The sequence below is a fragment of the Rhinolophus sinicus genome, chromosome 15, assembly GCF_057876585.1.
Source record: "Rhinolophus sinicus isolate RSI-liver-muscle chromosome 15, RSI-T2T, whole genome shotgun sequence".
Lineage (NCBI taxonomy): Eukaryota > Metazoa > Chordata > Mammalia > Chiroptera > Rhinolophidae > Rhinolophus > Rhinolophus sinicus.
The window spans coordinates 110,721,737-110,749,124 of NC_142515.1; the positions used below are offsets into that span (position 1 = coordinate 110,721,737).

At 33.7% G+C, this 27,388-nt stretch overlaps 1 protein-coding gene across 6 annotated transcripts in view; it reads left to right on the forward strand.

Annotated features, from left to right (window-relative positions):
• FBXW7 (F-box and WD repeat domain containing 7) overlaps positions 1 to 27,388 on the forward strand; it is a 171,493-nt gene that overhangs the window by 132,102 nt on the left and 12,003 nt on the right. For 5 of the 6 annotated variants that reach the window (XM_019722716.3, XM_019722739.3, XM_088792574.1 and 2 more), the window contains 3 exons: positions 11,950 to 12,032; positions 15,020 to 15,161; positions 22,609 to 22,743. In XM_019722716.3, the coding sequence (XP_019578275.1) occupies positions 11,950 to 12,032; positions 15,020 to 15,161; positions 22,609 to 22,743 (360 nt within the window). Of the gene's footprint in view, positions 1 to 9,081; positions 9,511 to 11,949; positions 12,033 to 15,019; positions 15,162 to 22,608; positions 22,744 to 27,388 lie in introns of those variants that run through there. The other variant, XM_019722730.3, reaches the window with a different exon arrangement.

Genomic DNA, 27,388 nt, shown 5'->3' on the forward strand with positions numbered 1-27,388 from the left:
CCTGGGTGATGACATGCTAGTGAGGGTGCACCTAAGGCTCGTACCTGAGGCTCTACTAAACTTTAAGTGAAGGCTTTTCCCAACCTTGAGACTCTATGATTGTGTTCTAGATTCCTTTCTGATCATAGAGAAGCAGTTCAAAAAAGCATACCATGGTATTAATAAAATCCTTTCACCTCTAATAACGGAGGGTAAGCGTGTCTTTCAGTGTTATGGACATTTGTTGTTATAAAATAAGCCTGGCAGGTGCATTGAGGATGTGTAGTGATCTGAGCCCAGTCTCTCTCCAAAAGAGTAAATTATCAAATGGAAAGATAAAATCAGAACATAGAAAGGTAAAGAGCAAGGAAGTAGAGATAGGATAGGGTAGATTTCCTTTCGTTATGGAATTAAGTTACTAGGTAAAAACAGTTTAGAGTAGTGCTTGGCGTATGATACAGATTATTGACTGCTATTCCGATTTTATTCCTTTTCCAAATTTAGGAATCTTTTAGGATAGGTGCTGAGTTTGAGTTTTAATATGGCGTGAGAAGCGATGAAGGAAAGGAAGAGTAATTGCTAGATGAAAGAATTGAAAAGAGTTCAAAGTTATGTATGCTTTTCTCTATATCTCTGATTTCAGCAAGTGAGAATTTGTGAGCGGTCTTCCATTTTATATACATTTTTGAAAACCAATAATGTATCAGCAAATATATATATAGTTATGTTAAATTACTCCCATTCTAGAAATCCTCTAATGACTTCACAATGTACTTAGAATTAAATCCAAACTCTTGACCATGGCCTACAAGATCCTACACGATCTGGCCTTTGGTTCCCCCTCTCTGACATCATCTTCTACCCGTCACTTTGCCAGACCAGCTGTATTGTTGCTTATCCCAGGCTCTACCTTCTAGGTTTAACTTAAAAGGAATTAGCCACACTTCTCTACTATCCTAACAGCTTACATCTTTCATAGCACCCTGTTTTATTTCTCCCAGAGAACTTAGCAATATATGAAATGATCTTGTTCATTTATTAGTTTACTGATTATGTGTCTTCCTCCTCCCCCAGAGCGTAAACTATATGAGAGTACAGAGCTCATCTGCACTGTTTGCCACCTTATACGTAGTGCCTGGAACAGCTGTTCGCACCTAGTAGGTTCTCAAAAGGTTATGCAAAAAATACTTGGTTATTGACAGATAAGAAAGAAAAGGAGAAGTCTTTTATTACGCCACTTAGATGACCACTGTGCACGTTTTAATATATTTATGTAGGCTTTCCTCTCTGCATACATATGACATACACACACACTTAAATATATGCATATATATTTTCAAAAGGACCATACTTTATATCATGTATTTGAATTTCACATACTTTCTACTTTATAGTTGCCCTTCCCCTAGTTCTGTACATGATGACTAGTTTCTATGACTTCAAAATGCTCTATAGTGAAGTCTGTTTCTTAGAAGGAGACTTTGAGTCTGGGGCCTGGAGGGACAGGGTATGGGAAGAAAGGGCCTGGAGTGGAACAAAACAAAGTATTTAATTTTCCAAGCAAGCCATGCATTTCTGAATCACAGAGGTCCTTTTGGCGACAGGTTGGTGAGAATCCACGAATCATGTACTCACCTCTTGCTCTGAGGTACATTTTTTATTGTCTTTTCATCAAGTTTTTTTGGATAGTCTAAGATTTGAATAAATGTTTAAGAAATCTCTTCTTTCTGTACTATTCCCCACTATAGTCAAAGGTACAACCTGCTTGTATGTATGATTTCTAGTACCGTGTTTCCCCTAAAATAAGACCTAGCTGGACCATCAGCTCTAATGCGTCTTTTGGAGCAAGAATTAATGTAAGACCTAGTATTATATCATAGTTATATCATATCATATATCATATATCATGTCATATCATATCATATATCATACTGGGTCTTATAGTAAAATACGATTGGGTCTTATATTAATTTTTGCTCCAGAAGACGCATTAGAGCTGATTGTCCAGCTAGGTCTTATTTTCAGGGAAACATGGTTTGAGTGCCTCTTGAAACAGATGGACCCTTTATTAGTCAGTGTTTATAACTAAAACAGAAAGTCTTCACACCCGCAGAGTGAAGTTCTCCTTGTACAGAAAGGCACATATTAGCCCTGAAATGGAAGAATGAGTCATGGCAGGAAGTTCTTTTGAAGAAACTATGACTTGTAAGTTAATATTCTAACTGTAGTATTAAGTCTTCGCATTGGGAGATCTAGCAGTCAATAAGTTATCCACTAATGGCCCTTAGAAGACCAGTGACTAGTAGAAATCTTACAGATGTTATTAATCCTTCAAGTTAATGGTCATGGCCTTTCCACATATACCCTAGGTCCATAGATGATAATTCCCTTCTTTCTCCTCAACATGTACCAAACTTCTGTCTTTTAAACTTAGAAGCAAGACCATATCTTTTAAGAAATCTCCAACTATTTAAATGATTACTCCGTTTTCTGACTTCCTACACTACCCAATCTGGCACTTGATACCTTGTCAAATATTGTTCTCTATTGGTTTCTAGTCTTGCCAGTTGGATTTTCAGAATCTTGGAGGAGGAATCTTATTGTAATGTTTTTGTTTGTCCTCAAAACATAGCATTTTGCAGATGTTGGGATGTAGTAGGTGATTTATTTCTTGATTGATTTCTTTTAATGTAAATCTTCCTCTGTTTCTGTCACCTTTTCCCCAGTCACCATGTCTTTACCTCAGATTTCCCACATATAGCAGAAGCATAGTTATATGGACCTAGATAATCATTCCATGAGCTGAATAATCAAAATGTAGTTGTAGTTTATATATTTAATTGCTATTTTCAAACTAACACTGTTTTCCTTCTTTGCTAATATCTGATTTTTTTTAATCTCAACTTTTACTGCCACAAATCTAATGGAAATCAGCGAATTTGGAACCAGAGTGCAAGGTTCTAATATAGCTGTATAACTCTGAGCAAGACACTTAAGTCTCTACCTCACCTTTCTCACCTGTTAATAACAGTTATTATTTTATAGGGTATTTATGGGATATCTGTTACGTGCTGAGCATCTACTTTGTCCTCACAGGGGCTGTGGGTTAGGTTGGTAAGGTAGATGGTATGACCATTACATTTTAGAAATAAGAGAAAACTAGAACTCATAAGGGTCAAATAACCCCTACTGGGTTACACTCTAATATAATGATAAAGCCGGTGTTTAATCTCCAGTTTCTCCCGCTCCAAAGCTCATGTTCATTTCACAAAGGAGAATTGAATTAGATGATTTCTGAGATCCCTTCTTAGCTCTAAACTGTATGGCTTCTTACTGTTAATGTTTTGATTCAGTGGATGATTAATTCTGTTGATTCAGTGGATATAACTTTTTTTTACTTCTTAGCCTTTAGCTCTTTTCTCAAAACTTATTGGTCATGACTAATAGCTGTTAGGTTGGTGCAAAAGTAATTGTGATTTTTGCCATTATTTTTAACTTTTAAACTGCAATTACTTTTACACCAATCGAATAACTTAAGAAATTAATTCCAGAATTTTAAACGGTCTTTGAATTGAAAGGTTAGTTTAATACTAAAATACAAGATTGATACACTACACCTAAAGAAAAATTTTTTCAAGTCAGGTGAATAGATTTGAACGTCACAAGCAGCAATAGTAAATAAGGAATTAGATAAAGTAGAAGAGTGAATAGGGTTCTAGGCCTTACATTGAGGGGATATTGATTTTATTCTTATTCCATGTTACTAAATTCTTTTAGAGTCATATTTGTTGCTTTATTTTTCTTGAAGTCAACCTTATTTTGTATAGTTTCCCATGATATTAGGTTGGTGCAAAAGTAATTGCGGTTTCTGCAATTATTTTTAACCTTTTAAACCGCAATCACATTTGCACCAATCTAATATTTTCCTTACTTTACTGAAGCAGTTACTATAAAATATTTAACATAAAATTTTGAGAGTAAACTTTTGGATGTGAATTCAAGATGCTTACAGATAGTTTATTTTGGATTTGAAGCATGAGATGTAAAGATTAATTGCTTTCTAGATAAATCAGGATAAACTGCAGAATGGTTTACTAATTTTGTCAAATTATTGCAGGATTGCAGGTATTGTCTGTCTGTAAAGTATTGTAAGGAATGTTTTGATACATGTATTAAGTCTCTCTCAGCTCTATAACAATATAACTTTTAGAAGAGCAAGCAAGGAAAACTCCCATCTTCATTGTTTTCTTCTGTGGCTTTGACATATAGAACTCTTACCTTGCATTATTGTGTCAAACTCTGTATATGTGAATATTTGTGTATTGGTAGATACCTACATTTGAGCATGTGTTTAATCAGATCACGCATTTGACCCAATCTGAAGTGATGAAAAACAGTTCTACTGCTTGAATTAACATTGCATTTTGCTTGTGTCTCATCCTCAGGGGCTGCATTTTTGTAAAAAGAGTTATAAATAAACTTCAAAAAAAATTAAAATTTTTACCATTTCTACAATTATAGTAATTGTAAAAGAATTTTAAACCACTCTGAGCTATGATATTTTGAATTACTGAGGTTAGGGTTTTGTTATTATTTGCTTATATTATTATAAGCATCCCCCAGTCCCCTAAACAAGTTTATTTTAAAGTTAAGTTATATATTTATATTTAGTGTTTGGAGCTTTTTTTCTAATGCAGTAATATTTCAATATTTGTTTACTTGGATGGTAATTTCAAACTAAATCTGGCTCACCTTATTTCAGTTTACATTTTCTCAAAAGATTTTTAGAACTAATTTCAGTGTAAGTGCTAAGAGTCAGGTGTGTGTGTGTGTATCCCTATTCTGTCTTAAATTGCCCATAAAGTCAGTAGAGGAGGAAAAATTTCTTAATTATATACTTTCCTGTGCCTGACACATAGTAGGCACTAAATAAATGCTTAATGGATGAATACAGCTTATTGATCAATACTGCTACCTACTTGCATTAGAGAAAATGTAGATGCTGGCCATACATACTATTTTAATTGGTAGTACCTGTGATAGGACAGGTTTATTAACTTGCGAGTTTCAGTTGTGAATCTTTTAATAAGAACTTGCATCCCAGAAAGTTAATGACAGTGGGTTAGTGAGATTTCAGAAAGTTTTTCAGCCTCAACATGCTTGGCATTCCTTTCTTTGATGTTGAAGTTTTGAGCTGTCTCTAATCTAAATTCTATGCTCAGGGCAAGACAGCTAACTGTGGTAGGTGGTTTTCCTAGTGTAATATCAGAGTAAAGAATGTTGTCATGATAATAATAAAGAAAATCACTGACATAGAAATATAAAAAAACACATTTTCCTACTCATAAAATGGAAGTAAACTTTTAAATGTTAGCAAGGTAAAGAAAAGAATCAATAATATTCATAGTATCATCAACTAATTATAATATAATAGACTTTTTACTAGTAAGGATCACATATTTATGCTTTAGAAAAATGATGCAATGGTTGCTGCTATTTGCTCATGTGGCCAATTATTCAAAAATATTAATTATATTTATGTATTATTTTGTACTGTGTCTTAGAATAAGACATGAACCTTTAAGGAGTAGATAGCAGTAGAAAAAGATGTATCAAATGAATGACAATGAGGTATAAGTGCAATAATAGAAGACTATGTTTCAAATGAAAATAAATTCAGGGTCAAGATGAGGAAAAAAATTCTATTAATTACCTCTTCCTCTACTGACACCATGTATAAAGATACATGCTTCTCTGAAGAGAACAAGATTCAGAGAAGACAATATTACTGTTTATCTTTTTCTCACTCTTAATATGTAGATTAGTTTTGTTTGTGCCCATAGCCACAACTTGCTCTTCTGAAAACTTAGTTATCCCAACCAATTGCTCAGAAAGCCATTTCTCTTGTCCCAGCTCACAGGTTAATCATTCTACTGCCGTTATTCCCAAAGGCCTTGACTGTGGGCAGTATATCTTCATATATTTGTGGGTGTTTTTTTTTGTTTGTTTTTTTGTGTGGAGTTATTGTTGTTCGATTAGTTGTAAATTCCAGGGGAGCTTTACAGAGGCTCACCTCACACCGCCATTTTGATGACGTCTATCCGAGTTTTTTTTGTTTTGTTTTGTTTTTTTAAGTTACTGCTCTTACCCATTCTTGTCATACACCTAGCTCAATGGAGTTGTGATGAGATGAACGCTTGGCCTGAGTTAGCAGATAAGCTATGTATATTCCGGGACCTCATTGTTAGTCATTCCTCTTGCAAATTGATTTTCAATAAGGCTTATAAGTTGTCAGTCACCACAAGAAATAATTCTTTATAGAAGGGGACATTTATTGCTCAGCTGAAATTACATGAGGATTTAGAATATTTTAGTGAAAATATATTTAATATATTGAGATATTAATTCTAAAAATTTGGATAACAAACAAGTATTTTTTTAGCTATAATGATTGACTGGCTAACCTTTTCAGTGAACTAACTAGTTAAATTATAGCATAAAGCATAAGATACTTCTTTTTTTGTATGAGCTTATTTAGCATAGATAACAGGCTGATCTCAGTTTTAAAATGTTTCTGTCTACCACAGGGATAAGATAGACAGGCAGACAGACAAAGGCTTTTTCAATCGTACTACTGAAAATCTTTGAATAAAGTTTTAAACATCTGTATTTTAGCTAAGACTTCCAGAAATAGGAACGTCAAGATGATTTCATTTGCTTTGTTCATACATAGATTATGATGAAAGTAATATAATCATAATTTCCATTAATAGTACTTCAGAGACTACTGAAAATCATTTTTATTCTATTTGAAATCTAGTTAGAGACTTGGTTGACTAGCTTTGCTTGGCAAATTGTTTTTTCACAGTTCAAATTAACATTATAAACAAGATATTAGGGAAAATTGTTTAAATACTTGGGAAAATAGTCTTCATGAATATTATAAACATGTACATTCTCACTTAAAGGATAAACAAACTAATAAAAAGTCATTACCAAGTGGGAACCATCGTAGATGGGCGTTATGGGTTGATGGAAAAATCTTCTCAGTATATACTTTTTATACACCTTTTCGCATTTTGAACCATGTAAATATTTTGCCCATTCAAAAATAAAGCACAAATATACTTATCTACATACAAACATGTTTGTGGGGATCAGGTTTTCCTGTAACTTCATAGCCATACATAGGAGCCATGTAACCATAAGAGCATTCTCTGAATATACAAAATTGTTTTCTTCTTTAAATATCCTAGGTTTTGAGACAGTATCTCTGGTTTAATAAAGTTGGTCTGTGTCTTCAGCTAAGGGGACTTAATTTGAAAAAGGTTAGTTCAGCTAGAGGTAGGACATGATTTTAATTGCAGTCAAGGTGCCTACTATTATATAACTGGTAGGGAGTCCATTTATTCTCTGAAAGCTAGGTACCACTGACGAATTTTAGAGGAAATTTCAGGTGTTCATTTTACAATTAGTTTCTTCAGATAGCCCAGAACAGGGTATGTGTGTGTGGGGGGTGGGGGGGTGGGGAGACCACGGGTCACTTTTTAAAAAAAATTTTAATCCTGAGTTCTCTAAAGCCTCTAATAAAAGGGTTTATGGGTCCATTCCTAACAGTTGAATTTTTTTTTTTTTTTTGCTACGAATAAGTCGATTTCTTTTAAAAAAGGAACTTTCTTTTGAAGAAAGCTAATTTTTTTATTTAGAAAACTAACTTCTGCTGGGTACATGGGTATATTGTTTCTGAGGGTAAGGGTTAATTTAAGAGCCAGGTGGGAGATTTTTAAAAAAGATAGTAGACTATAGAATATATAAAGAGGAGAAGGCCCAAGATGTGCTTCTTCACAAAATTTTAGATTATTTCACTTATGTTTTAAAGTAAAAGACATTAATTATACTGACTTACGGTTTTAGTTATAAGGGTAAACATTTTTTTAAATTATGATACTATATGTACAGTATTTAGAATCATTTCCCAATGAAAGTCATTTATTACCATAGTAGAGAGTATTAAAATGTGGTAAGTCTAAACAGTATTTCTTTTCTGAAGACTTTCTAAGTAGTACTTAAATAACTACAGGCACAGAGTTTACTTGTAATAAAGAACGTTGATGGGGAGGGTAGGAGTTAATTAACTAGACCCTTAATAATGGGCCTTTCTAGTCCAAGGAATCTTATAATTGCCTCTGAAGCTAGTTGTGTAGCAAGTTGCAAGATGAAATACATAGATTTGTGTGGCAGTCACCATGAAAAGGGTTACCTTCAGGCAAACTTTTGTACCTTTATTGTGATGGGAAATGCCTTTTTAATGACAAGCAATACATATTGTCAAAATAATTTTGGTGGTAGAAGTCCAATGTCTCCTGTTTATTCAAGATTAAATTAACAGTAAGGGTAAGACTCTCCAGTGAGCACAGGTTTGTTCCCTGTGGAGAAATAGGACCTTTGGCCAAACTTTATACACTTAGTACTAGTTTGTTAATCTTAAAAAAGATAATCTCATGATTACCAAGGATCGATGAAGTGTATGGTAATTTTCTTGAAAACTATGTTTTAGACAAATGAAAAGGAAAAGCATAGGGAATATTTTCATTAAATCTTAATATAAGAAATATACAAGTTGAAAAATAACTTAGTAAATAATTTCTGCAAATGGTATATGTTCCAAACCGGTTTAGTTTATTGTAAATCCCCCCAAAGAATAGTTAATTTCTCCCCTAGGGATTGCCCATTTTGTGCCATCCAAGCTACTTGAAAAATCTGATCAGTCTGTGCTAGGACTGCATGCAATAGGATAAGTTAATGAAAATAGCCTGCTTTGCTTCTGTTGAAAGGATCGGATGAAAATATATTCCATTTTCAAAATGTTTCTGAAAGGACTTATTTGTGGAAATGATGCTTGCCATTTAAAACTATTCAAAAAGGCAGGTTTTACAAAATATAAAAATAATCTCCTGAAAGTTTGAAAGGGGAGAGGGGGCTGACGAGTGGGGGCGGTCTCATTTGCTGCCCACATCCTCCCTCTGTTCAGTGCGTTGTGTGCTTACGGGTTCCCTGGAGCGGATCACCATATAATTGATGTGCAGTCTGCATTGCTGAATCCTGGACTGCACCATTCTGTGTTCAAGGGAAGATGTAATCTGATCCCTCTGCTGCTGAGGGAGGAATCTGTTCAGTCAAGGCTTTGACAGGGCATAGTCTCCTCCAATAATCTTCTCCGTTCTCGCTCATTATTCCCTCGAGTTCTCCTCAGTCAGGCTGCATGTATGTATGTGGGTCCCGAGAAGCGGTTTGATACTGAGCTGCATTTGCCTTTGCTGTGGAGTTTCCTTGCCGGTTCTGCTCCCTAATCTTCCTTTTCTGACGTGCCTGAGCATGTCCACATTAGAATCTGTGACATACCTACCTGAAAAAGGTTTATATTGTCAGAGACTGCCAAGCAGCCGGACACACGGGGGCACAGAATCACTGAAGGGGAAAAATACAGAAAATATGGGTTTCTACGGCACACTAAAAATGATTTTTTACAAAGTAAGTAATCTGTTTTCTTCCTGTGTTGTATGATTTTGTGTGTGTGTGTGTGTGTGTGTGCGTGCGCGCGTGCCTGCCTGCCTGAGAAGGAAAATCTGTATCATCAGAGATGGCTGCAGTATCCTCTAATTTTGGTGGGTGGCTAGATGTCTGGTGTTCTGTTTTATATTGTGAATGTAAGCAAATAAGGGAAAGACGTGAGCTGTAAAAAGCTTTACATTTAAAAGAAAATGTGTATTTGAACCTGAGAATTTTTCACTAAAATATGTCCAGACTTTGGAAATGTAGCTCCGTTAAATGCTGACCTGGAAATGCTCTACCCTTAGTTGGCTTTTTAGTGAACCTTTTGCCTTTAATTTTTCTGTGCCTTATATATATATATTTTTTTTCTCTCTCTTAGTTGACTGTTTTAAAGTGTAGAATTGCTAGAATATTTGGGATTTATGTTTAAAGATATCATATTTACTTTCTGCACCCCTTCAAAAATTGCAGAATTAATTTTTGCTTCTAAACTCAGTATATTCAGTAAACAGTATAATGTTAAAAGACTTCTGTAGTCATGCAGAAAGTGTTTTATTTTATAAAACATTCTAAAGATAAAAATCCTTCCTCAATGTTTCCCTTGATACGCATTTCGGGCATTTTTATTCATTGAAGGTTTTCTAAGATGGAAATAAAGTTTGCTTTTAGTGTCAAATGGAATTTGCATCAATGTATTTACAAGATATCTAGGGAAGTTCTGAAAGCAGTGTTTCAAACTTAATTAGAATGAGTATCAGAGTTTCTCACAATAATTTCAAAAATAAGAATCTGTGAAAGTTTTAAAAAAAACAAACCCTAGATTTTTAAGGTAATTTGTACTGCCTGACCTTTCTGATGGATACATTTGTGTGTATGTGTATGTCTATAATTTATGTTCATGCCAGCACGTGGCTAGCTACGTATTAAATCTTTTATATTTAGTTTTCCTTTTTATTAAAATTATTTGGAGAAAGGAAATCATGGTTTTTGAGAGGAATCTCTTTAAAACAATGTAATGAGCACAAAAAGTTCTGAAGGGTTGAAATAAGACCAATTCCATTTATTTCCAGTAGGTATTTCATGAAGTAATTGAGGATGAGCTTGTTGTACCCTCACCTCTAGTCCCTAATATTGTAAGATCGTCCCTGTATTTTGGAAGACTCTTCATGATGATAAAAACATAATCTTTATTATGGTGTGTGGTTCAAAAAGATTTTTAGAGTCTTATTGGTCCTCCTTAATATTTACAGTGTAGCATGCTGTTACGATGTTCCCATGTGAGGCAATAGGTAAGAAAATAAGGCTGCTGCAAAGCAAGGATTTTCACCTTATTATAAAAATGAGGATAGCTATCTGTCACTCGGAGGGTTTCCCCTCTGTAATTTTCAGTAATACAGTAATTAATTAACAGACACAAATCTGAGAGGGGTTGTTGAAATATTCTAGAAAAAGTTGAATCTTATCATATCTTATTTTCTGGTTTGATAATATATGTATAGTTAGATTACCTCAGTTAACCAGTAGTGAAATACAAAAAATAAATATTTCAACATTGATGTTGACAAAATGAAATTCTGAATATATTTACAGTATTACACATATATAGCGTCATGAAATAGTTTAAAGCTATAAATGTTGGCTATACCTTACAAAGATGCATTAACTCATTCTTTTTAAATATTTTTTGTTGTTGTTGCCTTTCAAGTTAGAATGTCCTGAGTATCTATCTGTAGAGTATTTTCTGTATAAAGATCAATCGATGGCTTTTTCCCCACTTTATTATGCCATCTCCAAATTTCTCTAATTACAGATTTACTTTTTTTACTGTCCTCGTTGCCCATATTCATTGCTTTATGCCTTATTATAATTACTTTTCAAGATCATTTTATTTGCATTGTTCTCTTTACCCTTTATAATAATGTGTGTTTTTAATTTGGTTACTGTTACTTCCATTCTGAAATTTTGAATTTTGTTGTTTATCTTTCTTAAAAATTGTTTTTAAAGGAAAATGAAGATCAGTAAGAAAGGCATTTTAAATATGGTTCTTTTCTGTGTGGATTAACATGGCATTTTCCCCTATGTTGGTTCTTAAACTGGAAAACGTGAAAGGTATATTACTCTCAAGGAATGTATATATATGATGGCCATCAATTTTTAAATCACCGTACATGGTTCTTCTGGACAAAATATTTTGTGGAAAAATTCACCTTTCCAGTCTTGTAAAGAGTAAAACAAAGTAGAACTAACAGAAGAAACTATGAAACATTTAGTTTCTATATCAATTTACTATGCCTAATTAACAGTGTAGGCATATGAAAATTTAAGATTTTTTTCAGTATTACCAATGATAACGTTAAAATTTGATAGTTGGGCAGGTGATTTTTTTAAAAAACATATCTTATTTGTTTTACCTTATAGATGAAAAGAAAGTTGGACCATGGTTCTGAGGTCCGCTCTTTTTCTTTGGGAAAGAAACCATGCAAAGTCTCAGAATATACAAGGTAATATTAAGTATAATAATTGATTCTCATGTTTCTTTAAATAGTTGATTCTAAAAGCATTTCTCTCAGTTTATTTTTATAGAATTATGATGTCACTAGTACTGTTGACTGTTTAACACATTTTGAGATCACTGAAAATTGGGAAATATATCACTTTAAATAAGGAGAAAATGTCTGCCATTATAGCCTTATATTTTGTGACTAATACATTGAAGTAAGGCACAGAAGTTCTCTTTAAGTAAGCAGAAGTTCTCTTTATCAAGAAAATTTTTAAATCACAATTCGTAAGAAATTCTAAAAAGTAAATCCAAAACTGAATATGAGCAAATGTGTCTTGTTACTGTAGCAACAGCTGTTCTAGGGTGGATATTTATGTATGCAAAATTGAAGATACATTTACTATCAGTGAAATAAACCTCACAGTTACTAGCTAAATCATATTTCATGAAGTTACTGTGTTAGAAATCCCCTTTTATTTACTTGGTAGGTCTTATGTTTTTAACATACATTTCTATGCCAGTAGAATAGTTTCCATAACAACTAAATACAATTGTAGTCTTGTTTCCTGCACCATTCCATCATTTTTGGATTTTGCATCAGTATAAAACTTTTCCCACTCTCACGCTAATTAGGCTAACTTAAGCATAATATCTATTACCCAGCCAATTAAAAATGGCTTTGGATGTCATTGGAATGTGGTATTTAAAATTTAAATGACAAAGATATCTTTAAAACCTTTTTCAGTCCTTGTTTGCATAATTGTCACTTCTTATTAACTGATTGAAAGTTAGCTGTAGAAACCATAAGAACTTTATGATGGTGACATTTCTTCTTTTTCCCTAAATATTTTGATTTAAAGTTACTTATATACTGTAAGATGCAGTAAAATTAACATTGCTTAGGCTATGTTTTTGTGATTGATCATTGTTAAAGATTGCATCTCTTTTTTTTTTTTCAGTTTATATAGTTTTTTCAGTCAGTGTGGAAAATATTTCTTTCAAATGCTCCTGTATGAAATTTAGAATTCATAATAATTAAAATAGTTTTATATAAAAAAATGCAGACATGATACAGAAGAGAAAAATAAAGCTATCTCTTATTCAGGAAATGCTTTATGTGATATTTTTTTCCTGCTCACTATCCCCTTCCCTCTTACTTATTTACCCTTTGCCTTTTGACAGTTTCACTGTATTTTGGCACTTCAACCAGAGGGTGTGGAGTGATAGAGACAAGTGAAACTGTTCACTTCATTTTTGCTTTTTCCTTCTAGTCTTGGTAAAGTATTTCTTGATGAGAAAGTTGAGTTCAATGCTAAAAAAAATGTGCTATTTTTTTAATGTATAGATTCTAGTTAGCCATGTAATTTTTGGTCTTTTATTAATATGGCTGTTACCAGGACAAAAGTATTAAATTGTTGAGTTGTTTTTAAGGCAGCCTATAAATGAATGCTGGATTTTTACTACAGAATACATTTTGGTAAAATTTATCTTTAGTAGCTCACTTTTTATATTGAGAAAGCACCTGAAAAGATGAAAATGAAATTTTTAGCCTTTTAATATATAATATTAAAGCAAGCCAAACAGCATATTGATTTCTATGTTTTTAGCTATGTTATCAATATATATTTGATGTTTTTTAATTTGTTTCACAGGTTTTCTAATAAAATTAAATTAATTTTCCATCATTTTTATTAGAAAATTTAAGTTAAAATCACTGTTTTAAAAGTTGTTTCATTTCAGAGAAGAAAATAGAGATTACCTTTGAAATTTGATAGATTGAAAAAAATAGATTTAATTGTTGAATGTTAGAGATTGTCTTAGATGTATAATATTAAAAGATGTAAAGATGACCAATATGAAGATTTCTCAGTAAAATCTAGTGACTGAGATACATTTTTAAACAAAATATTGAAATATGCTGGATAGAAAAGAATTGGGGGAGTTGTTTCATTAGTAATTTACCAGAGCTTGATATTCAACTGTCAGGATATAAGTTGTATGCTTTTTGGATTTAAAACACTTTATTGTCACAGCTCAATAAACTGAAGATGATTTTACAAATGCAATTTTTTAACTGAACCTTTTAGCTTTTTTTTTTTAACTGTCTCTCAAATACATATGTTCAGCATTTACCTTGAGTTTAAATAATTCAATTAGGTGTTGAAATTAAGAGGTAAATTTTAATATATCAATTGCAGTTTATACTATTCCTATCAACCAGACATTTTTAGGAGAGTTGGGCAATTTAGAGATAGATCATCTAGTCTTAATCCTTCATTTTACTAGGGGCAGAGTTGAACTTTAGGTTTCTTTCAAAGTGTCTCAAAATTTTAATTGTTGGATAAAAGTGTTTAGATGATCTCATTTAATTTTGCACATACTATGTTTTCAGTACTCAACCTGTTTTGAGTAAATACATTTCTAATCAAGGCTTGCTCCTGTCAAGTATTATCTAGACTAAGATTTATAAATAACAAAAAATTGAAGAGAAATGGACAAATATAAATTTCAAAGACATCTGGGGCAAACTAAAGGACTGATGTGACTAGTGAAATGTCCAAAACATTTGAACATACTATTTCTACATATGAATTTTTTAAAGCATTTATAATTCTCATAATCCCTTTTTATAAAGAAAATTTAAACTTTTATTTAATTATGTCCCTGAAGACCAGTCATAAGAGAAGTGGAACCTGTATCTTCCAAGGAAATATTTTAACATTTCAACAATCTGCAGTTTTGCCATAGAGATTCTGTCATTTGGTTGCAATTAACATTGCTGGGATGATAACAGGTGGTAACGTAGGAGGGAGGAAACTTACTCTAAGAATAGCAGAATAGGTCTTGTGTATACTTGTTCTCTGGAGATAAGCAAGTAAAAATAATAATTTGGTGTTTGAAATATGCCAAATCATCGTTCTTATTAAATTGGAGCCTGTTAGTCTTAATAAATATATATCTTTGCTTCCACTTTTGTATTTTTTGTAGTACCACTGGGCTTGTACCATGTTCAGCAACACCAACAACTTTTGGAGACCTGAGAGCAGCCAATGGCCAAGGGCAACAACGTCGCCGAATTACATCTGTCCAACCACCGACAGGCCTCCAGGAATGGCTGAAAATGTTTCAGGTGACATTCAAAACACAGTACTTGAAATGCTTCACTTAATTGCTGGGGAAAAAAAAAAAAAAAAAAAAAGGAGTTATTCAGCCACGAAAAGGAACATGCTACACCATGGATGAACTTTGGAAACATTATGCTAAGTGAAAGAAGCCAGGCACAAAGGCCACATATTGCATGATTTTATAGCAGAACAGGCAAATCCATAGAGAAAGAAAGTAGATTAAATGATTGTAAAGCTCTGGTGGGAGGGGATGTTGAGACTAACTGCTAATAGGTACGGGGTTTTCTTCTTGGGGTGATGAAAGTGTTCTGGAATTGGATTGATTGTGGTGATGGCAGCACAGCAAGATGGGTGTGCTGGGAACCACTGCAGTGTGCATTTAAAGTGGGGGATTTTATCTCAGTTTAAAAAATGCTATTAAAAAATAAGGGAGCTCATTTTAATTTTTAAGTGTATTAAATCAGGAGAGTCAATGCTTATTTTATGGAAGTATGCATTTGCATTTCCTTTATTCCTTTTAGATAATGAGAACTTTCTTCCTTCTCCCCTTTATGTTTAGTTTCTGGGGTTGCTAAGTGTATTTGCGTTCTGAACTGCATTGCTTGGAAGTGAAGCATTTCGGAGTAATGTGAAGAACTCTGCTAATTAGTCACTGGTGGTAACTTACCCATCACTATTACCCGGGCAGCCTCCGAGAGTTGATGCAGCTTCTTTTCATTACGCCATTCTGTGTATGGCTTACTCTGATTATTATATTTTTGTAGCATTTAAATTCTTTGAAAATTCACTGGGATGATTAGCTACAACCAAACCTTGAAAATATACATTTTGTAACTCATGACAGTGATATTAAATTGCATTATCTCTTCTTCCAGTGAGATAATGCATATAAGTCAAGTATTTAGCAAAATAGTTGGCATGAGCTAAACACTCAATTATTCTTGGTAAACAGTAAATAATATAAATTATGTAAAGTAAAGGTATCTGTGATATTAGCCACCATTCTAATATAAAATGAATATATTTCCTTACCTCTGGCTGCTTGGTTTGTGGTATTTTATGAATATATAAAGAAATAATGGTTGAAAAAGAGGATACTTTATTTCACATTTCAGATTTTTAAGATGTCCATTTATGTAAATCCTAATATTTTAAATACCTGGGCAAAAACTAAATAAATGTCCTGTTATTTTTCTTCTGTAGCTAGAACACTCACTTGAAGCAATGTTGCTTTTAAATGGATTTTAAAAATTGTTTCCTACCCTTCAGGTGATTTCAGAGAAAGTAGGATAACCTTTTTTTTCCAGTTGGTAACTGAAAAGTTAGAGCAGTGAGGTTCTTGACCGGGGGGAGGGGATTTTCCCTTGGTTGAAATATTTTTTGGTTGTTACAGCTACAAGGCATCTAGTGTGTAGGGGCAATGGAAGGGACAGACAGCCACCCACAGCAAAGAGTTACCCGGCCCAAAATGTCAGTAATGCTGTCATTACAATGTTATGGACCACTTCAGTTACAAAGAACTGGTTTTTGTTGTTTTGTTTTTATAGTCATTTATTGATCAAACTTACCTTGCCCCAAGGATTATTCTCTCTCGTCCCAGCTCATGATTTTTAAAAAGTTTTAAACTAGTTTTCCCCCCATATGCATGTCCTCAGAAGTCTGAATTTTTGTTGCACCCTTAAAAAAAAAGGTGATCCATCAATAAGAGGTGAAAATAAAACTCAGACCTTTATACAGTCTTAAGAAATACTTTAAGATTTTTGCCATCTCTAATTAAGCCAAGGAAATGGGGCTGTGAGTGTGTGCTGTCATACTTGCACATACATGTAGTGTGAGCAACACAGCATGAGTCGTGCACAAGCTGAGTTCCTACCATTTGTATAAGAAAGTACCATGATCAAAAATTGCAGTTAGTTTTATTACTATAGACAGCTTTCAAAATATTTCTTTCATATGCAAAGCTTTATTTCTTACCAGAAGGTAATTCAGAGTGAGATTTAAAATAAGTATGGGCCCATTTCTTTCCAATATTCTAAAATATTATTTGCTAGACATTTAGGTTTTTTCCCCCAGTTTTAATAGAACTTTGTCAAATACTGATCTATGTAATAGGGGGCATTTGTATCCTATTTTGCAGTGAGAGTGTTTTAGGGAGTCCTTTGTACAACTGCTTGTTTAGCTAGCTCGTGCTTTACTTAATGAAATGTCCATGTTACCACAGACTGTATGTTATCACACCTGAGATACCAAGGTTATTAGATGCATCCCAACTTCAGAAACATGCATTTCTTTATTAAAATAGCTTGTTTCTTAGAATTAATGAGATTCAGTAAACTAAAGATTATTAGGCTAGCTTCTGTTCTGTAAAAAGACCCATTTGATCGTTTTTCATAAGAGAAGTAGTAGATGGAGTGAAGAAAAGTTCTCAGTAGGAATAACATGTGGAATTATCCCTGCATTGTTTTTTTGTGTTGTTGTTGTTTTTTTCAGATAAATATTGTATAGCAAAGAAATCTAGCAATAAAAGGTCAGCTAGACAGGTAGATCAGGACCTTCGTCCTTTGAATACCATGTCTGTCCCTGACACATCCATAGCCTCACTGCCTTTTGTTTTTAGGGCTGGTGCCAAAGTAACAAGAAATGAATCTCTTGCCTAAAGGCTCACAATACTTGAATGCCTAACTTGTGGAGAGATGTCATTCCATAGTAAGGTTGGGGGAGTCATGGGTTGACCTGTGTGGTATATAGTAAATGACTGTGAGGGACAATTAAACTGGCGTGATTTCTGCAGATGTGCTGTGGGGGCATTTAATGATGACTTTTCTGTTATATAACAAGCAAAATGGGAGAGTTTGTCCCCTTACTGTTCTGCTGTTACACACTGCTCCTAAGGCAGTGTGACACAGCATTGTTTTGGTCCAGCTCCATCTATTTTGACAAAGTACGCAATTTATAAATTGAATGAGAACAAATGACACACCATTTTGGATAAAGGGAAATTGAAACAGAATGCCACTGCAGAGTAGAAGTACAAATTAAAAACAAAACAGAAGACCCCAGAAATTTTGTACTGTTTGAATTTTCAGTAGCCATTGGTTCATTTTTTTGGCAGTCAGATTGATGCTTCAGATTGTTCATTTTGGGGGAGAGGATTGTTCTTTTTTATTGTTGCTTACATGTATGTCATGGGGGTGTTAACATATGGTTTTTCACTTGAAAATGTTAGATTATGTAAAGACACCAATAACATCAACATTCTCTTATGTTGAAAATTATATTCAGAGGCATTCTGATATAATGAGAAGGGTAATATGACTTAGGAGAAAAGCTTTTAGTACAAATTCTGGCTTTGCCTCTTAATAACTGCATAATATTGTTGATATTATGTGTTTATTTTCATCCTCTGTAAAATAGATATAACACTAAAAAGTCGTCAGAAGGGAGAAAACATAAATGTGCTTAAAGCTATACTTGGAAATATAGTGGAGGCTCAATAAATGTTAGTTTTCTCTCTTTAGGTCAAGAAATAGCTTTTGTGAGCCACAGTTTTCTCAGGTCTAAAAGGCCTATTAATGCTAACTTCATACTGAGGCAGTAAGACTCACATTATTAGTATTATTTTAATGGAAGCACATTTGCATTGCATTAAAACTATAAATGTACTTTGAAAATACCTGTTATACTCAAAATATTGTTTAAAATGATGAAGTAGAAAGTACTTTTGTGTTTTGAAATTAAAAGTGGAGTGAAAACTACTCTACTGAAGGATTTAATCGAGTTTCATGGCAACACTTAGAAATTGTACATGTTTTCTAACTGATTTTATTTAGATTTTTTGGCAGTCAACAAAATATTAAAACCGAATAGTGCCAAGAGAAAATGAATTCAGTATTATTTTGCGATTGTATTTGAAACCGTGATCAAGAAACCTTGTTGTATGAGGAAGAGTTGAAGAAAGCCATCTATTTAGCCAGAGTTTAAGGGAAAATGTTGTGTCTAACATTTTGAAGACTTCCGTATAAAAATGCAATCAGGCTGATTCTTGGTTTTTTCAGAAAATAAAACCTGGATCATATTCTTTGAGTCAGATTTTGATGTAAGTTGAACTTAACAATTAGAACTGACCCACAGTAGAATGGGAGATAGTTAAGTTCTCCACTCCTGGAACTGTTGAAACAGACGGGATAACATGTGCTGGAGGGACTAGAGAAGTGAGTTCTTTACCGCATGAGATTCAGGCAGAGTACCCTCCGAAGTCATAAGCTATGTATCTGATTGGGACCCTAAGGATCACCCAGGCGGTACTGGTTGGTTTCACTGCTGGTTTGTGACTCCCCTGCATCCAACCTGGATGAGTTGTTTATTTAAAACGCAAAATGTCCTCAGCCTCAGCTTGACCACTGAATCAGACCCTTTGATGGTGGGTTGTAGGACTCTGAGATTCTTGTATTCCTCATCCAGCATTCTTGGGAACCACTGGTCTGGCCCAAGCTCCTCATTACACAGGTGGGGTCTCCCACTCAGACTTCCACGTGGTTCCACAGTGCATTTGCTGGTGAAACCCAGGCCCCTGATTACAGTTTAGTGTTCCTGCTGGTCTTCCCTCCTACCTGCATTCTCTAATTACCTGAAATCAAATATCACTTTCACGGAGAATTCTGAAGTTTGCATTTGCACTTTTGTCCACAAATTAAATTTTGTTTCTCTTGAGCCTCTCTGAATTTGGAATGTTTTTCCAATCCCCTTCAAAATGTTCCTACATAACTTTACCATGAAAGACCAAACAAAGATGCTTTTTTCTTTTTCAGGACAACTGTTTTTCAGAACAAAAATAAAATAATTATTATCAGAATTATCCAACATTTTTGCAGATAAAGAAACTCAGGCTGCAGAGGTTAAATTATAACTTAATTAGTGGCAAATCTCCTCCAAAAGTTGGATTTTCTGATCCCCAATTCAGTGCTCTGTCCACTATTCCTCATTAAAGGTTGGTGTGGGTTGTTGTTATTTTGTTTTAATCTAGTTACTCATTGCAAGGTTTTTGAGTTAATACATACGTCCCTTGCTGCTAAACTATGTATGTCTACAAAATCTGGATACTGTCTTGGAACTAGACTAAGCGAGCAAGTTCTAGCAATATCCTCAAATATAAAGGGCAGAACCTCTCTGCAAAGATTTTGAGATAGTGCTGATGCACTATTTCTTGACTCTTTGGGGATTCTTTCATTTTTTTCAGCAAATATTTATAGGGCTAGGCCCTCCTTTGGACCTGGGATACGGTAGTTAACAAAACAGACAAAACACCTATTTTCGCAGAACTTACATTCTCGTCAGGAGAGGGAATTGGAACTGGTTTGGAAATTTTAGAAGGGTTGCCCAGAGAAGGTCTCAGAGAAAGACGGAGGGAAGCAAGCCATGTGGGCATCTAAGGAAGTAATGCTCCAGGGAACAGCAAGTGACAAGGCTCTGCAGCACAGCGTGCACGGTGTATTTGAGGCGCAGGAAGCGTGTCTATGGCTAAAGCAGAGTGAATGAGAGAAAGGAATAGGAAAGTAGAGCCTTGAGGCCAGCCTAAAGACTTTGGTTTTTACTTTGAATGAATTGGATCCTGAGAATTTTAAACAGAAGAGTGAGGAACTTAGCAGTATCACTCTGACTACTCCGTGTCGTAGGATAGAACAAGGAGGGCAAAGGTGGGAAGCTGGGAGACTGGGTAAGAGGTTATAGGAATAAACCAGGTGAGAGGTAATTGTAGCTCATACTAGTGTAGTAATACTCAGATTCTGGATCTATTTTGAAGTGTAAGGTCTTAGAATTCATTGATGGATCAGAACTATCTGCTGGTGAGAGTGAGGGAATCAAGCATGACACAAGAGTTTCTGGCCTGAGCAACTAACAAAATTATATTAATTATACTGAAATACAGAGGATTGTGGACATGTATATTTGAAGAGAAAGATCATGGACATGTTAGGTTTCTATTCCATATCCAAGAATACGTGTTGAGTAAGCACTTTGATATACAGGTTTGGAGTTCATGGATGAAATCCAGGCTGGAGAGAGGAAAACTGCCTGTATGGTCCAGACCTTTGCTGGAACCATCTAAGAGATGTGAATTTAAGTAATTAGATTGTTGAGTGTGTCTGGTCAGTGGAAGGTCTCATTTACTATGTAGTTTGCAGCTTCTGTTACTAATCTTTATCAGTAAAGTGTCACAAAGTAACACCTAAATGTATGTATAATTTATGAGATATAATTAAAATTTTATTTGCCTTGTTAAATCAAATGTTATTTAAAACAAAGTATAAATATTGTTTAAAGTCTTAGAATCATTTTGCTAGGCAGCCATAATTTTTGCCATGGACTGAGACTATTCCTTAAATATGTAGAAATTTCTGACACAGTTTCTAATATTTACCTATCTGAATTAGTTATTTATGTTCTCTTCTGGTGTTTTTTCATTCTGTACTCCATCCCTAAAATCCTTGATAAAAGATATTTTTACATCTGCTAGCAGTGTATTAATATTTTTTTATTCATTTCTTTTTAAAAAACAGTAATATTACATAGAAGAAAGAAAACATGTATACTATATTAAACATGTATACTATATTACCTTAACTTAGAAGTATTCATAGTAGCTATTAATGTGGTTAATTCATAAAGTATATAGAGTAGTTGTATATTGCAAGGTTTTTCACTATATTTTTACGATACAAGATTAACCCTAAATTACCCAAAACATTTCCAAAAATATTTTTAAAACAGGCATTGGTATATGCAAAGGAGATGAAGGAGTTTACATTAAAAGTGACTTAATTGAAGCTGCATTTTAATCAAGTCAGTATAGTTATCCTTTACCCAGGATGGGTCTCTCCTTATCCGAGTGTCCATGAATCCTTGTAATATAGACAAAGAGGAACAACATATTATAAAAAACCACCCGAAATCTTGTGAGGAATGTAAATCAGTAAATCAGAGTTTATAGTGTTGATTATAATTGATCAGAGATGAGTGGCGATGGATCAGTGTAAGTGTTGTCAAAGAGGTAAGTTCTGAACCAGGATTTGAAGCTATGTCAGGGAAACACAAAATAATCAAACTTCAAATTAACCCCCAAATTCCCTATTTGTTTAGTAACCCAAACTGATGTTTCTGAATAAAATTTTGGTTTCTTAACCAGGAGCTTAGTGGTAGATGGATATAGAACAATTGTAATAATGTAATACAAGTATTTTTCTGTCAAAACCATGACTCTTTTTAAGCTTTTATAAAGTAAAGGTAGCTAGTAAATTTGATGAAACTAAATGATTATGACTTCAGTGACCTCTGGAGAAAATATCGTTCTCAGGAGCCCCTTTTAATTTTGCATGTAAATGTGGATCTTCTTTATGATTTCATAATTTGAGACATCTATTAAAATAATAACAATTTTGAATTCCTCTTCCATAGAGCTGGAGTGGACCAGAGAAATTGCTTGCTTTAGATGAACTTATTGATAGTTGTGAACCAACCCAAGTAAAACATATGATGCAAGTGATAGAACCCCAGTTTCAACGAGACTTCATTTCGTTGCTCCCAAAAGAGGTAAGGGTGATCAATTATAATTTTCACTGGGTGCTGTTTGAGACTATCTCAACAGCTACCATCTTTAACACATCGTCATCCTAATTACGGTATTCAGTATTGCCAGTTTAGCTCTTTAAGTAGTGTTAAAGAGGGCTGTAAATGATAACCTGCCGTGACTGAATACAATTTTCAGATGAAAGTATACTTACCTCTTTCTACCGCTGGAATAAGTCACATATAGGAGTAAGCTATTGAGTTTCATCAATTTGATTATTTCTTTACCAAGGCTTTTTCCCAGGTTATTTGAAGCCCAAACTTTTGTTGTCTTGGTATGTTCATTATAATAATAGAGTTTTTTAAAATTCTGATTTTATTAAAAACAGTCATTTGTTTTCTTATTTTGTTGTTTGTTTATCCTAAGGCCCTTTGAGAATAACAGTTTTACGATTCTATTGAATTGTAGTTCTCTATCACTAACTTTGCGTAATTATTATGAAATATATGGAATTTTACTTGTATGTCTTTTTCTACTAATCATCCCACTTCTCACCTCCCATTACACAACACACACACACACACACACACACACACACACACACACAATTACAGATTTCCCTTATGAATTGCATTCGTGTAGCATTTCTTTTGGAATTATTTATGCCCACTTGTTTTTATGTCTTTATGTAAACTGACACTTTTTAAATTGTGGTTTGATTATGATCATATGGGCATTCTTGACTGTATAAATGAGGCACAGTTTAGATGTAGTTTGTTATCGAAGCTATAGGCTTCATAGTTTCATCTTTGTCAGCAGATAACATACCATTCAGTAATGAATGTCACCATATTTTCACAAATGTTATGTGTGCCACTAATAATACGTCAGCTAAGAAAACAATATAAAACACTACTATGCAATTGAAAATGATGTGAAACTTCAAATTGAAGAGAAAAGGAGTCAGTTTTTTAGATAACCATTCTAAATATCCTAAGAGCATTAAAGATCCTCCCAATAATAATTTGGGTATGAATAAAACAATTTCGTTATATTTAATGTATGAAAATAAGCATAACTCCAAAAAAAAAGCAAAGTGGAAAAAAACATCTTTATCCTGAAATGTTTCTTCTTTGGAGTGATTTTTTTAAAAATGACATTGTCCCAGAAAATATTTATTCTTGCTGGCTCATTCTAAAACTGAGTCCTTTGAATAGATGTGGCTTATGAAAGTGACATAAGCTTTTTTTTTCTTCCCGAAGGATGTTAATCATAAGAAACACTTTTACAAGTATTTGACTGAAAGTGAATTTTTTCACCTTTGATATGTTCTTCATAGTTTCGCTTGATAGCCTCCTTATTTTAGAAGGTAGTATTTTGTTAAAAGACAGGCTTTCTCTTAGTCTAGTTTGTCCCCTTATGTCTAAGAATAATGAGGTGGTTTTTTTTTTCTTTATTTGAATTTCCACTTCTTAACACACAAAAATGTAATTTAAAATGAGAAGAATATGAAAATATTTTTAAGAGTCTAAGAATGAAGCACAAATTATTGATAACCAGAGTAAATACAATGAAATATTTTGGGGGGTGGGGAGATTAAGTGTTCTTTTAAAGATTGCCTGAGGAAAAAAAAGTGAGGCTAGGTAAGAGAATGAGACTCAGCCTTGGCTTAGCATATCATCTATGCTTTTTGCTTTTTTTTCCAAATAGTAGAAAAAAATTTTTCTGTTTTGAAAAATGCTTTATTTTATATGTGGAGAAATAATGGTATAGTTCTAAATCCTTAAGGAAACGAATATTATCTCATCAGAAACTAAGTACTGTCATTTTTAACACATTTCTTTCATGACAGGAAATGGACGTATAGTAATTTTTTACAACTCCTTTCAACAGATCTCAAAGCTCTTTACCAACATTTACTTATTAATCTCAATAACCTTTACAAAAATCTCACTAGTCTACATAGGAGGCTTGTGATAAACAACATTATCCTTGTTTTGTATGTAAATGTCAAGAAAAGCATAGTAATATATGATCTAGAACAAAACCTAAATTTTTAACGTAGGATCAGCCAATATTTTCTTCATTCTTTTTTTCTTTCACCAGTTTAATCCACTGAAATAGCAATTCGAGAAGAGTATCATCACTTTTTAAGTATAATATGGTGGACTTTTATATAGGTTGTAGAGCAATACAAAAAATAGCAACTCTCACTGAAATCACAAGTTTGGGCCAGGAGAAGGTAATTATCTGAAATGGCCTCAATTTAAGAGCTTCTGTGTTGTAGAAGTGGTCCCCAAGAAGAATTACTAATCTAGATTTTACCTTTAAGACAAATGAATTGAAAACTGCATTAACTACACCGTTGGACTTAGCTGCAAGAACTCTGTAATCCCCTACCATGGTGTGGTAGAGATGTAGTGTGGGACCATGCCCCCCCCATCTACTGAGGAACCCCACATGACAAAACCTCGCTTCCTGTGAGGAATTGGTATACTTCTTCATAATGTACACTAAGAATTGTGTAACTAACTATTGTTCCTTTGTTGCTTGGTAGTTTCATTCAAAAACCATGTAAGATGTTGTTGCCAGCATATTTGTGTTTTACATTTTCCCTGATTTAAACCTTCTTTTCTGATGTATATTTTTTCCTGATTCTGATTTTTTGATGCATATTTTCTTATTTTGCTGTGTGTATTTTCTATAATGCCTAGATGTTTGATGGAACTGGCCAGATGTAAATACAAACATTTAATATGGTGAAGTTCATAATTGAGTTAGGGCCTTTTAATCACCATAATGAAGGAAATTTTACCTGTTGATTTTGGGATATACTTTTAAAAATTTAAGCTGCTCTGGATTTGTTTCCTAGCCTTTAAATTCCTTTGAATGTTTCTATAAATTACCTGATTTCTACTTCAGCTGGATAACTAAACCAAAGAGTAGACTTTTTCATACACTAAATATCTTGGGGATTACATAGTATCTCTTTTCCACAAATACAACTTTGTGCCTGATATTTCTATGTTAAATATCAATTTCACATGAGATATTAATAATATAGTGGTTTCACATTACTATTATACTAACACTAAGAAAACTTGCCTCGGTTTTGATTGATTGATAATTTCAAAATTAAGTGGCTTATGGAATATTCATGAAAAGCTACAATGTTGAGATATATATACATATATTTGTATATGTGTATGGATGTACACACATATACATAAATTGCTGAATATGACTTTTTTTATTTTAAATGACTCATTTTTATATGTGATAATGATCTTCTCTGACAGACCAAAAATAATTATTCCACAAAAAATTGCCCAGTATTTGTCAATAGTAGTATTAAATTGAATACTGACTAGTTGACGTACTTTCTATATAGATTGTACTCAATTAATTTGTGGTTAAGGATGAACTCCATATATACAAAGTCATTGGGAAAGCATGATTTATAATTTTTTGTTTTAGCATCAAAAAATAATTCAAATTGTGCTTTTACTCCCTTATATAATCCTTGGCCCTTTAAGTGATAGTTTGTTTTAATCCTTGTAATTTAATTTATATGAAAACTAAACTTTATTGTTTCTGTTTATTTTTATTTTTTTATTGCTCTGTTTAAATCATTTTTGTCCTAATATCATAATTTGAATTTCTGTGTGATTTTTTTTGAGGCTAATTGAATAAGCGTACTCAGAAGCTTTCATTCCCCTTTTCCTTCTTTTTCCATTTCCTTTATTTATTTACATTGACTTTACGCACTGAAAAAAAATGGATGGTTCGCGAGTATTGGAAACAAAATTTTAAAATCAGTGGTATACCGAGAGCTAGCTCACATATACAACTCTTATCTCGCCCATCAAGAAAATCCCCTTAAGCAATGTAAAGTAATTAAAACCCAATTACATTTATATGTCTACGCAGTGGTTTAATGATTGTCCCCTTTTGTCATTTACAGTAAAAGGTGTAAATGTTTGAAAAGTTCATCATTGTGATAATAAGTACTTGTGATAAAGAACTATTAATTATACTTAACTATCAGAAGTGATCTAAAATCATACAACACAGAATATAAATAAATCTCATTTCTTATCTTAAGTCCTGTCTTCAATGAATTTACATTGTACTAGGGAGAGAAAAAGGCAAAATTTAAACAACTAATAAAGTAAAATAGATTAGATTAGATTAGATAAAATTCTTGAATTGAGACTCAACAGCAAAGGCAAGAGCAAGCTGGGGCCGTCCAGGTGGCTCAGGCTGTTGGAGCTCCGTGCTCCTAACTCCGAAGGCTGCCGGTTCAATTCCAACAAGGGCCATGGACTCTCAACCACAAGGTTGCCAGTTCGATTCCTCGACTCCCGCAAGGGATGGTGAGCTCCGCCCCCTGCAACTGAGATTGAACAGGGCACCTTGAGCTGAGCTGCTACTGAGCTCCCAGATGGCTCAGTTGGTTGGAGCATGTCCTCTCAACCACAAGGTTGCCAGTTCGACTCCTGCAAGGGATCATGGGCTGTGCCCCCTGCAACTAACAACGGCAACTGGATCTGGAGCTGAGCTGCTCCCTCCACATCTAAGACTGAAAGGACAACAACTTGTCTTGGAAAAAGTCTTGGAAGTACACACTGTTCCCCAATAAAGTCCTATTCCCTCCCCCCCCCACAC